Source organism: Calidris pugnax, unplaced genomic scaffold, assembly GCF_001431845.1.
Source record: "Calidris pugnax isolate Ruff unplaced genomic scaffold, ASM143184v1 scaffold56, whole genome shotgun sequence".
Lineage (NCBI taxonomy): Eukaryota > Metazoa > Chordata > Aves > Charadriiformes > Scolopacidae > Calidris > Calidris pugnax.
This window is the reverse complement of record NW_015090839.1, coordinates 5,658,856-5,671,226: the sequence shown is the minus strand read 5'-3', so window position 1 is coordinate 5,671,226 and position 12,371 is coordinate 5,658,856. Positions and strand designations below refer to the sequence as shown.

At 55.1% G+C, this 12,371-nt stretch overlaps 2 protein-coding genes across 4 annotated transcripts in view; one reads left to right on the top strand and one right to left on the bottom strand.

Moving 5' to 3' along the window:
- Positions 1-4,047: 4,047 nt before the first annotated feature.
- Positions 4,048-6,208, top strand: NPC2 (Niemann-Pick disease, type C2). Its single transcript, XM_014941646.1, has 4 exons — positions 4,048-4,193; positions 4,302-4,409; positions 4,640-4,812; positions 5,425-6,208. The coding sequence occupies exons 1-4, from the start codon at positions 4,106-4,108 to the stop codon at positions 5,509-5,511; spliced, it is 456 nt and encodes a 151-aa protein (XP_014797132.1). The 5' UTR covers positions 4,048-4,105; the 3' UTR covers positions 5,512-6,208.
- Positions 6,209-6,852: 644 nt separating this feature from the next.
- Positions 6,853-12,371, bottom strand: part of LTBP2 (latent transforming growth factor beta binding protein 2) — a 78,190-nt gene continuing 72,671 nt past the window's right edge. For all 3 annotated transcript variants that reach the window (XM_014942049.1, XM_014942051.1, XM_014942050.1), the window contains exons 33-35: positions 11,492-11,767; positions 11,113-11,262; positions 6,853-7,763 (exon numbers count right to left, since the gene is read on the bottom strand). In XM_014942049.1, coding sequence (XP_014797535.1) covers positions 7,597-7,763; positions 11,113-11,262; positions 11,492-11,767 — 593 coding nt within the window. In that variant the 3' untranslated portion in view covers positions 6,853-7,596. The remainder of the gene's footprint in view (positions 7,764-11,112; positions 11,263-11,491; positions 11,768-12,371) is intronic.

The window sequence follows — 12,371 nt, the reverse complement described above, 5'->3', positions numbered from 1 at the left end:
GGTGTTTTTTACCTCCTTCTTGGTTCCTCAGATTTCCAGAGCCCTCTCTACTCCCTCCTAAGTGCTTAGTGGCCCTGCGTTAACTCTTCACAGTCAAAATGGGAAGCAAGCGAGGAACACGGGCATATAAAAAGGGTTATACGCCTTCTGTTCAAGGTGCTTTTCCTCTTGGAAAACATCTCTAGAGAGTCGCTGTGGATGTGGCTTCTCTCACTCGGCTGAGCCCTGAGCCTGGCTGGCAGCCCTGAGCTGAGCAGCCCTGCTGAATTTCTCTCTGAAGCCTGATCATCTGACATGTGACAGCACGTCTGGCTGGTTGCTCAGAGGTGCGTCACGGTTAAAAGAGCCTTTATCTCTTTCTTCCTCATGTGCTTCTGGGGGAGGAATCCTGTTCCTCACCCCCGGCCAGGCCTATGGAGAGTCATGCAGTGGGATGGCAGAGGGAAAACCAGTCATCCCAGCAGGAGAGGGTGATTTAACGTCAGGGGACCTTGGGCACTGGTGGTTTGCTTTCTCACTGTTCCACTCTAAGCAAGGGAATGATTTTGCAACCACGTGCTTTTGCTTATTTGTCCCACCCTGAGCATGTAAATAAGGACTGGTCTGAGCTGTTTACTTTTGCTTGCTCTTGGGTTAATTCTAATGATGTTAGGATAAAGCCAGGAAAGTATCACAGGCAGGGTCCCAGGGGGGGCTGGTATTAATGCACGTACCTGCAATGGTAAATGAATCCTCAGTCAGGCATATTGGAACACAATGTCTTAAAAAGACATATTGGGGTGTCTCTCCAGTTATTATCAATGTGGTGTCAGATGCATTTGGAGGAGCAAATGAAGAACTCCTGGGAGAAAAAGCAGGGGATCATCATGCCTGCTTTCCATATCGCAGCAGCTTTCCTGCTCTTTCCTGCACGGTGTATTAGACTGATCCCACTGCATTTCCCCGTGTTGTGACTGCATTCACTGAGAACACCTTTTGGAGAATGAATATAGCCACAAAATCAGACACTCTTACTTTCTAATTGCCTTCATTTTTACCAATGTTAAGTGTGACAGAAGTGTGTCAAGCCAATGTCACACAGAAGTGTGACAAGTACTTTCAAGGCACTTGGGGATGTTGCTCAGATGGTTACTGCAGACCAAAAGAATGAGAAAGAGGCCAGCTGGCCTTGCTCAGGCTTAATTTAATCTAATTAATAATCCACTATGCTGAGAAGTGACTCAGGTGCTGGGGGCAAATTTTTGGAGTGGCTAGGAGAGGTCAGTGTAACTAGGGAGAACAGCTACTTCTTTGTACCTATTTCTTGTCACTGGCTGCTTTTTTATTCTGCCAGCTATGTGGTGTGGTGGTCGTTTTCTCTCGCCCAAAGTTACAGTCTAGGTTTTCTTCCTTGCTGGGTTGTGATTTTGTTGGTCACCTTGTTCCTGACAGCTGGATGTAATCTGTTTTTAGGTTTGGTTGTGTTTTGTTTTCCCTTACTTATCCTGGTCTGTGGTATCTGGGTTTGGGGAGTTCCTTTAGCTCTCTTTAAACAGGCTGTATTGAAGAGATTTGTCTGCGAGTTGAATTTTCTAGGTATTTTGCTCTATTCTCCTCTGCAGTGTGTGTGCTTAAATCATCTTGTGCCTGTTTTGGTGGAAAACTGAGCTTAGCGATTCAGGAACTGGTGATAATAAAACCTCTGGCGTGGTATTGAATGTGAGAGCGGCTTGCAATGCATTTCAACGTGAATTCTGATGATTTGTAGCAAAAGGAGCGTGTTCTGGCTGGAAGAACAGTAAAATTGATTAGTCTCTGTATGTGGATTTTCCCGAGAACCTGATTTGTGTATTCAGTGCTGCTGTAGTGCCTGCAGGTGCATCTGTTTACTGAGCTGCAAGTGCAATGCTGTCAGAGGAATTTGGATTCATTTGGCGTAGCTAGCTCATAAAGCAGAACTGAAGACTTTTCCCCCATATAATAGAGTTGGTTGGATTACAGAAATGAAGAACTCATCTATCAGTCTTGCCCAAAAGAATTTATCTGTTGGCTTTTTTAGCCTTGTCTCCTGGTGTTTCTGCACCTTAATGCAAGCTCCCCATGATGTTGGTAATGAGGCGTTCTGCACCCCCCCCTCCCCCATCTGTATCTAAAATAATGAGATCAGCCTAAAGGTGCATTGACTATTTCTGAAGTATTTTGGTAAAATATTACATTCCAAGGTGGCCTGGAGGCCCACATCTTGTATCGGATGTCAAAAAGGGCATTTGCCTCAAAGCAAGGTCTGTCAGGCTGGTGATGGTTGTGCTGCCCTGGGGGATGTAAGCTTTAGTGCTGTTATTGCTGAGCTGGCACGATAGTAACGCGTGATACCAGCCAAAAACCTTGGGCAGAAGGTTTCTGCTTCTTTCTTGTGTAAAGGCCTTGGCTGGCTGTAGTTTTACAAACTTGAGCTTATTAGGCTTTTAATTAATCTAGTTTGGGGAGGGGGATATATGTGTTAATTGTGTTCCTGGATTCAACAGTCATTAGTCCAAAGCCTTTGAAACAGGTGTAGCCTTGTACGTATATAGTTGCTGTTGTCACACAAAAGCATCTGCAAAGCAAAGGTACCTGGAGACCTGTTTCACAGGGAGGGATTTAATGTATTGTGGGATTTGCTCCCACGCATGACACTGCCTGTTCCGTGAACGTCTGACGGTAGTTTATGGGGTTGCTCTGACCTGACCGCATTTCTGTTCCTGGCAGTCAGATGGGGGGCTTTGCTTACCATGGGTAAGACGTGAAGGATGGGGAGAAGGAAAGCCTTTTGAAGGGCACGCGTTCCCATGCGCAAGGAAAAGACTTTGCATGGGTCAGTTACACAGAGTGCTAGATGGGCTTTAATACCGCGTAGTCTCAGTAGGGTCTTTGGGTTGTTTTGGGGTGTTTTTGGTAGGGCTGCTGTGAGCACCCTGCACTTGCTTGCTTGAGGCCTCTGCAAACTTCAAAAAAGTTAATAAAATAAAGGCCCCACTCCCCTTTCTGAAGGAAAGGATCCTTTTTTTTTTTCCAAAGAGCTAAATTGATCGGGAGAGAGATGCACAGAGATAGTCCTGCTAACACCTCAGTGGGTTCTGGAGATGTTCAGGACCCAATTGGATGCAGTCCTGAGTGATGTGCTCTAGGCAATCCTGCTTTGGCAGGGGACTTGGGCTAGATGATCTCTAGAAGGTCCCTACCAACTCCAACGATTCCATGATGCGACACCCTCTGTGGAAAGCCTGAGCACAGTGTGGGGGTTCTGCTTCCAAGGGGGGTGACCTCAGCTGCAGCTGAGTGGGTGGACGCCTTGGTGGGACAGAGGTCTGACGGGGAGAAGCTGTGTCAGCGCCTTCCTACCTCATCAGCGCTCTCGGGCCTTTATCTCCACCGTGTTCCCCATGCGACCCTGTTGAGGGTAACCACGTGAAGCTGGGGAGAAGCCGTTAAGGTTTAGCTCGGGTCAGACGTTTGCTGTAGGGCTGGGGGATGCGCTCTGGTTCACCTCGGCACCCGCGGCCCAAAGCCGGGTGTCTCTAGCATCTCCGGAGCAGGAGATGCGGGAGGGTCTGACTTGATGATCTCAAAGGTCCCTTCCAACCTAGACGATTCCGTGGTTCTGTGCCACAACCGTGACTCGGTCGCTGTCACGCCGGTGCTGGGGTCACACAGGCCCCTCTCCACCCGCGGAACAGGTAGGGAATCTAAGGAACGAGGCCACCGCCCGCTCTGCGACGCCAGCTTCTTCCTGTTTATTTCTTCCCCCCTTTCAGTAGAAGGGGTGAAAGAGCGTCCCGGCCCATGGCGCAGGCCGTGTCAGCGTGTCCTCCGGCCGCCGCCCGGTGCGGACCAGCAGCGGGGACGGCGCTACCGGAGAAGGACGTCCGTCTGTCCCGACACCCCTAACCCCCCGTCCCGTACCGGAGGTGTCACGGCGGTACACCCGCTGCCCTTTACCGGGTTGCCCCGCCGCTACGGAAACACCCCCGCCCCCGGTCCCGCCCCCGGGGCGGGGCGCGCCCCCGCGGAACGGGCGGGCGGGGCCTCCGCGCTCATGTGACGCCGCCGCGGAGCCGCCGCCGCCGTTCCCGCTGCCGCCGCCGCCATGGTGCCCTCACCCCTCGCCCTGCTCCTGGCGCTGGGCGCCGCCGCCACCGCCGCCCTGGCCGAGCCCCTCCGCTTCGTCGATTGCGGTGAGTGTCCCGGGGGGGCAGCGGGAAGTGGTGGTGGTGGGGGGGTCGCGGAGGGAGGAGGGGGTCAGCAGGCGGAGAAGGCCCGGTAAACCCGGCTCTTCCTTGCAGGTTCCGTAGACGGCAGCATCCAAGAGGTGAACGTGAGCCCCTGCCCCACGCAGCCCTGCCAGCTCCACAAGGGGACATCCTACAGCATCAACGTCACTTTCGCCAGCAGTAAGAATCGCGGCCCCAGTTTGGGGTGGGGGGCAATCACCTCTGCGTCCCACTGCTCGGGGAGGGGTGGGGAAGGGTGGCTGGAGAGGGGTCTGGGTGGGAAGAAGTGGCCGGGGAGGAAGGGCATTGCTTAGTTGTGTTCTCCCAGGGTATGTTGAGCTGGGGGGGTGTAAGGTGGAGTACGTGTCCCCTGCTCCGGTGCCGTGCTCACGCTTCTCCGTGTTCTGCAGAGATCGAGAGTCAGGGCAGCAAAGCGAGGGTGTACGGCGAGATGCTCCACGTGGACATACCCTTTCCCATTCCCGAGCCTGATGGATGCAAGTCTGGGATCCAGTGCCCCATTCAGAAGGGCCATTCCTACAGCTACCTGAATAAACTCCCCGTGAAGAGCGAGTACCCCAGTGTAAGTAAGCAGGCACCTGGGCTGCTCCTCAGAGCTACTGCCCTTCCCGGGGCAGTCCCACCACCTGCCTCTGAGGACACCTTGTTCTGTGGTGGTGGTGAAGGGGTTAGAAGCAGCCTCAGACCATCTGGTGGCACTTCTGCTGCGAGTATGAGTCTTGTCTCAAGTTCCCACTTTGGGACAGACCCAGGAGAGGAAGCAGCAGCTGAGAAGTGGCTTCAGCTGCCCAAGTATCTGCCTGCTCTGTACTAGGCTCATACGTAGCCTGCTGTGTTCAGCCAAATCCTCCCAAACTGGGGGTGCGGTTCAGCTGGGAGGCTGCAGGGTGTTGTGTTTCCACTCTCTGCTGACTCAGAGAGTGGGGATCCGAGTGCAGTCTGTGGACGTCTCCTGTGTGGTGCAACTGCACCCTCCATCTGTGTAAGATACTCCAGGGGTCATCACGTGACAGTGTGACCCGTCTACTGCAGTGGGGGCAATGCCCCAGCTCTGTCCTCTTTGCGCAGAGCTCCCAGAACCTCCTTGCTCCACACAAGCGATAACTCCCCTCTCCATGTTCTTGCCTTAAGGTTTCCTGAACGCTCACTTCCCTCTGCTCTTCCTCTTTTTCAGATTAAACTGATTGTGAAGTGGGAGCTGGTGGATGACCAGGACCAGATGTTGTTCTGCTGGAAGATACCAGTGCAGATCACAAGCTGAGGAGCCCTGCTATCAGCAGGGCTCGGGGAGGGGAAAAACAGAAGACAACACAGGCCAAATTCTTTTATATAATAAGCATTTCTTACTGCTTCCTTCAGAGCTCTGCAGCCTCTGAACAGCCAGTACTGTGCTCCTGCAAGGTCAGCTGCGGGCAGAGGGTTCTTGCTCCATTAGAGCCCTCTGGGGTGTTCTCTCAGCAGCTCAAGGGGGAGCAGTGTCTGCTGCAGGAGTGACTGAGCATCGTCCTCCAGCTGCTCTGCGGAGGCGCTTTAGTTGTTTGAAATGGAGCTGTCTGTCCTCCCAAAGGAACTTCTCTGCGATGAACCTGGCTAGTGTCTGAGCTGCTACCTGGTAATCCTTCAGTGCCTCTTCTAGAACGCCTGCTGCATCCACCCTCCTGCGCTTCTCCTGCTCCGTTGTGACTGGGATGCCCCTGGCACCTGCGTCTACCACCCATGCAGCTGAAGGAGAGGGAGGGAGGCTTTCCTTGAGCCTGCTCTGTCCTGGGCCTCTGCTCGAGCGGGACTGCAGCTGGGAAAACTTCCTTTTTGTGGATGCAAAGCCAAATGGCGTTCGTCTCTGCAGGGATGATTCTTTCTCTAACCAATGGTTTGCACTACTACTAACTTGGAGCTCCTGGGAGCTCCTGAACCTCTTTTTATAACTTTCCTTTTAATAAAGGCTAGACAAAAATCTGCTTGTGTTGTCTTCTGTGAGTGGAGAGGAGCAGGAGGAAAAGCTGGGCATCTTCTCATTGGGGTTGGGCTGGTCTCAGCTGAAGGCATAGATGGAGGTGGTGTGCTGGCCTGAGTGTGGGTGACCTGTGAGCAGCCAGGTGACTCTGCTGCTGGCTGGCAGGGTGTCCAGCTGGCAATACCTGGCTCTGCTCCTGCCTGGCTGGTCCTGTGCTGGCCTGAAAGTGTTGCAGAAGCTCCCTAAGGAAGTGGTTGGTGTAGAATATGGCCTGGCTTGCTGTGGCTTAGCTAAAGGCGTTTCTGGGGAGGGCTCTGGAAAAGCAGCTCCCAGACCTGCCCAAAGGCTCTTGCCAACTGCAGAAATCTACGTGCTCTCACGCTTAAACTGCAGCCCCCTCGTGTGAACGAGGCAGGGTGTGAGTGGCCACAACGGCTGTGCTCACTGTGGGGGCTGGTGCTGGACTGGGGAGATAAGCAAGTGTTTGGCCTGGCAAAGGGTCTCTGCTCTGGCTCAGGAGCAGGAAGGGGCCGGGTGCCAGCGTGAGAGGGGTAAGAATTGGCTCACGAGGCTGGCAAGGGTGGGGGGGAGGCATCCCCAGGGAGGATGTGGCTCTGGTACCCCTTGGCAAAGGCAAGACAAGCACAATTCTGACCAGCCCCAGTGTCTTGAGCCACAGGGGCCCAAAATAAATGTTTTATTTAACAACATGAGAGAAGTTTCCAGCAGACTCGGTTAAAAAACAAACAAACAAACAAAAAAAAAGGTCACCAACAACTTTACAGAAAGGAAGCTGGACCTGTCCCCCTGCCCAGCCAGCGCGGGGCACGAAGGCAAAGTGCAGGGCCAAGGGATGCGCCTGGGCTGGCTGCAGGGAGAGCTGGCCCTGGGGCCCCTCCGGCCTCTCCACCACAACCCAGGGTTAGGCAGCAGCTGTAGAAAGAAGCTGGGGTTGACCCCCCTGCTCCTGCTCGAAGCTCCGGCCTGCAGGCTGGATGCTTCCCGAGGAGCGGGGCCAGCCCCTGCGGCGTGGGTGAGGCTGGTCGCTAGGTCAGTGCAGCGGTGGCGGGGAGACAGACCCCCTTTCGGGGGGGGCTGCGTGGCAGGGGGATGTGTCCCGTGAGTCCCCACGGCACGGGGCGATGCGACGGCTGCTGGGGGCCGGGGTGGGCTCTGCTGTGGCAGGAGCAGGGGCTGGCGGGGCAGAGCGGGGAGCAGAGGCTGGGAGGTGGCGGGGGAAGTTGTGCGCTTCGGAGGGGAAGCAGCCAAGAGCCTCAAAGCACCCGCAGTCCAGGGATGGAGGTGGAGGGGGGCCTCTCCGTGCTCCCGGGTGCCAGAGCCATGGGCTGGAGGGGAGCACCCTCACCCCCCTTCGCCCCTGCTCCCCTAGAGCTACGCTGCTGCTGGGTGCTGGGCTGTCTGGGGCACGCAGTGGTGGGGCTGGGCCAGGGCCACGTAGCCCGGCAAGCAGTGGCAGCGGTAGGAGCCCTCCGTGTTCTCGCAGGTGCTGCCCTGGCACAGGGGCTCAGGGCTGCCCACCTCCTCACACTCATTGATGTCTGCAAGGAGGAGAAGGATGGGGGTGAGTGAGTGGCACAGCGAGCAGTCCCAGTCCACAGCCAGCATCTCCTTGTGCCCCTGCCACAGCCAGCATCTCCTTGTGCTCCTGCCAGCCCCCTGGACCTCCCCCACAGATGCCCTGTGTCCCCTCCCAACGCCTCTAGGTTGCCCACTGTGACCCCACCAGCCTCCCACACCCCTCAGCACATCCAGAGTCCCCTCAGTACCCAGGGGCGACATCCCCTGCATTTGGCATCCCCCAGCAGAGGAGGAAGTCCCCCCAGCAATGCACACCAGAGAAGCTCCCCCTGCTACGCTCTGCAGCTGGTGACACCCCGGGTTAGCAGCTTCCTGCTGGTCAATTGTGCTAGCGTCAGATCTGGGAGAAAGGCCGTCTCCAGCCTTGGAAAACACCCTTTCCTGATGGGACAAGGTCGAGGAGGCAGATGATGGTGGCCCTGAGGGGCCGATTATCACCTCCAGGAGCAGAACACAGAGGGACCTCGCGCTGTGCAAACAAGGGCTTGTTTTATTAACCTGAAAACTGTGCCAAAGGGCTCCCTCAGCCAGCTCGACGCTGGGCTAAAGCGTGCAGCTGCCCTGCTGCAATGGGGCTGCTCTGCTAAAGGCACTTCCCTGGACACCCTGCCTGAGCTACCCCAACTTGTGGTGGGGCCACCAGCTGGGCAGAGCATCCCTGTGCACCCCAGAGCCCTTGTTTGCACCCACAAGACCTCCAGAGCCCAAATCCTCACCTGCCAAGAAAGGTCCAAGCCCTGTAACCACAAACTCCATCCTCAATCCCCCGCAGGTTGGCAGGGAGCAGGAGTGGGGAGAAGCTGATGGGTTCAGATGGCCACCCAAGGGAGTGTGAAGGCCCCAACAGTGACTGATGGATCCCACTGCACAGGGGCTAAGAGGTCTGCTACCCTGGGGACCTCAGGTTATCCCTAGCACAGGTGGAGGGGGCCATCTAGCAAAGAAAGGGAAGTGCAACCTCAGAGAGGGAGGCTGGAAGCAAAAACCACGTGCAGTGGGAGGGAGCACAGCCATCATAAGAGGAAGAAGGAGAAGGAAAACCCGAGATTAAAAAAAGCTTGAGGAACAAGGCAGCCTTTGGATGCAGCCAAAGCAATGGTTGAATGGGCATTGCAGACATGGGCTGAACCTCAGGACCAGAGCATCACCATGGACAGGATGGGCTTGTGCAGAAGCCCAAAGAGGAGACGATAGGAAGTATATCAAGGAAGATGCGCTCCGCACCCTGGGAAGCAGGTGGAGGAACCTTGCTGGGCACTCCAGGAAAAGGTAAAGCAGGAAGAGCAGACCTTCCACCAAATTGAGAGAAGGAAACTAAGGTTATTTTAGCCCAGAAGCACCCAAAAACCAGAGGGGGTAGAGTGGCACTAGCAGTGCACACCCAGCTCCGGAGCCTGCCCGCTCAGGCAGGGGTGGGGGCAGGCAGCCCATCCTGTGGGGTGAGGGCAAGCTCTCCCCATAGGGAGGCAAGAGGGAAAGCACTGCAGCAACTGCAGGAGTTCCCTACAACCATCGGGTCAGCAAGGTGAAAACATGGGGGATGACTAAACACCACCTAGGAGAACTGAAGGGGAAAAAACCCAAGACAGGCTTCAGTGCAAAATGAGTGTTAGCTAGTCCAGGACACGAAAGGCAACAAGCAAAAGTTCCGTAAATATGTTAGCAGGAAACAATGGGGAATGTCGGTCTGGTCCTTATCGGCAGAGGAAACAAAAGCCAGCCGAGCTGGCTGGAGCAGCTGACATGGGCTTTGTTCCAGCCATCATAAAAATGCTCATGGGGACCAGAAAGGGCACAAACCATGTTTGATGTGTCTAGACAAGGGTGCGAGAGCACAGGGAGGAAAAGGCCGTGCTGTGATGGAGAGGCTGGACAATCAGACAGATAAATTAGTTACATCCATATTGCTAAAGGCTTGCTGCAACTCATCATCACGTGCTTAATGCTCCTGCAGTCCCTGAAAAATTGGCAGTTCTCTCTGAGATGGAGGATAAAGGAGGTCTCAGAGACCCGAGGAAGGGCAAATCTGGTAACTATCTTCAAAAACAGAGAAGCGAGAATCCAGAGCTACAGACTGCTCACCCCCATTCCTGTAGGCAGTCCAGGTTTGTCAGCGATTAGGTGATAACCCTCCAAAGCATATCAGGGTCATTAAATAGTTCGTGCAGCTCTGTTAAGGCCTGATTACGTTAAGCCAATCTGGTTCCCTTCGCTGACCTGATAACTGGTGTGTCAGATAAGGGAGAAGCGGTGGGTATGATGTGCCTTGGCCACAGTGAGGATTTCAACACGCTCTCACATGACACACTCAAGCAGACTGAGAAAATACGGTCTAGATGAAACCGTGGCAATTGCACAACGGGCTGCAAAGCTGCACTTCAAAGATAATTAGCAATACCTGGCTGTTACGATAAAAGCCATTTAAAGCACAGCCTGCAAGGCTCTGTCCTCACCCTTGCTCTATTCAATGTTGTCATTAACACGGACAAAGGAGGAAGAATCCCTGTGATTATGAAACTTATGTGTGTGATGCCAGCACTCTGGGGTTCAGACTCATGCTGTTCAAGGAGAGAAGTGTCCAAAAGCAAGCAGACAAAATTCACTGAAGGCAAGTGCAAAGCACTGCAGCCAAGGAAAGGGAAACCGAGCGCACAAATGCAGAAGGAGGAGTAACAGTTTAGGCAGCCATTCTGCCCAGCAGCATTTGGGGAGGCAGACACCATGGGTTCTGTATGGAGAAGCTGCATGGTCGTGTCATGAGATAAGGATGGGAGCTGGAGCTAGTGCCGTGCCTAAGGAAGGAGGGTCTTCATCTGCTCTGTTGAGCACCTGGGGCCTCAGCTGGTTTGGGGAGCTGCACTGCAAAAAGGATGGAGACATGGCATAGGGATGCAGAGAAGATGCAGAGAGAAGCTTTAGAGACCGTGTCTCACAGGGCAGGGTGGAGAGCGAGGAATTTCACCAGGGCAGTGGTGAATGTAGAGGAAAGTGAGCAGGGGTAGTGTAACAGCAGCTGGTGATGTACAAGAGTGTTATACAAAGAATGGGGCGATCAGCTGCTCCCTGCGACGCCCTGAGGTGCCCTGATTTAGCTGCCAGCAGAAAGTGGCAGGCTCAACCTCCAGGAGAGTCCTCCCAGCTCTGTGGGACGGAGGCACCAGGAAGAGCGGGGACTCCTCCGGCAGCTGTCCCAGCCGGCGCCAGCAGAGAGCGGCAGCCACCAAGGGATGGATGATGGCAGGGCCAGGCAGCCCGCACAGCCCTGGCTGCAGCCCCCCGGCGCCCCACCACCACCACACCACCACTCACCCACGCAGGCCATGCGGGTCATGTCCAGATGGAAGCCATCGAAGCAGTCGCAGGTGTAGCCCTCCCGGACACGCACGCAGCGCCCGTTCTCACAGCCGTTGAGGATCCCGCACTCCTCAGCCTGCAGCCCCTCGAAGCCCTCGTAGAGGCCTGGAAGGTGGCAAGACGGTGTCAGGACAGGGTGACCCTCCACCCAGCTGTGGAGGGGACATCGGGCACGTGGCAAGACAGTGCTGGTGAGGCCACGACCGACTCAGAGCAGCCAGGAGCAGAGCTTGCTCCAAGCCTGAAGCATCCTGGTTGGGGTGGGAGCTGCCAGGCGGTTCCCATGGACTATCTGGGTGGGAAAGCACAGCTCTCAGTGTCTCCCAGTACTCACCAGTATGGCTGGGCAGGTAGCGGGGTGAAGACTGCCCTGGGCCGTGGTGGAAAGGGCTGCCACGAAACTCGCTGATGGGTTCCCTCCGAGGGAAACCAGAATCGGGGTTTCCGTACTCAGACTCCAGGTAATTGTAGTAGGGGCCTATATCTGGGCTGGGAAGGCCATAGTGAGGGTCTTCCAAGCCTGGTCCATACTCATACCTAGGTCTTTCCCGGAGCTCAGCCCCTCTCTCGCTGTCTTCGCTGGCCCCATTACACAGGAAAGCAAAATCAGCTGGAAGTGGTGAGAGAAAAGGAAGGGTCAGTGCAGCCTGGCTCATGAGAAACAGGTCTGCTACAGCCTGAGAGGGTGCATCCACACCAGACCAGCTCAGCCAGGCCTGCATTCAATGGCCTCCAAAGCTGCAGCTCTGTAGTTTGCTGATGGCACCCCATCTTTGAGAAGACCAGCTTCTGTCTGGGGCCAGCAAGTCCTTGAGCAGTGAGAACCCCAGTTCCCAGTGTGCTCCCATGCGGGGCTGCCACTGCCTCACCTCTCCTAAGCCAAGCAGGAGCAGCAGGATGCACAGAGGAACCCTCCCCTCAGACACCTCAGACTCATTGCAAACCAGTTTCAGGTTCACGAAGCTGGTGCGGGGTCTAGAGAACAAGTCCTACGAGGAGAGGCTGAGGGAACGGGGCATGCTAGTTTGGAGAAGAGAAGGCTGAGGAGAGACCTCATTGTCCTCTACAACTACCTGAAAGGAGGTTGTAGAGAGGTGGGTGGTGGCCTCTTCTCCCAAGGGAATAATGACAGGACCAGAGGAAATGGTCTGAAGTTGGGGCAGGGGAGGTTTAGATTAGATATTAGGAAGAATTACTTTACTGAGAGAGTGGTC

Coding starts and splice junctions, on each gene's coding strand:
- NPC2 (XM_014941646.1), top strand. CDS start 4,106: ATGGTGCCCTCACCCCTCGCCCTGCTCCTGGCGCTGGGCGCCGCCGCC. Junction 4,194..4,301: donor CCTCCGCTTCGTCGATTGCG/GTGAGTGTCCCG, acceptor TCTTCCTTGCAG/GTTCCGTAGACGGCAGCATC. Junction 4,410..4,639: donor CAACGTCACTTTCGCCAGCA/GTAAGAATCGCG, acceptor CGTGTTCTGCAG/AGATCGAGAGTCAGGGCAGC.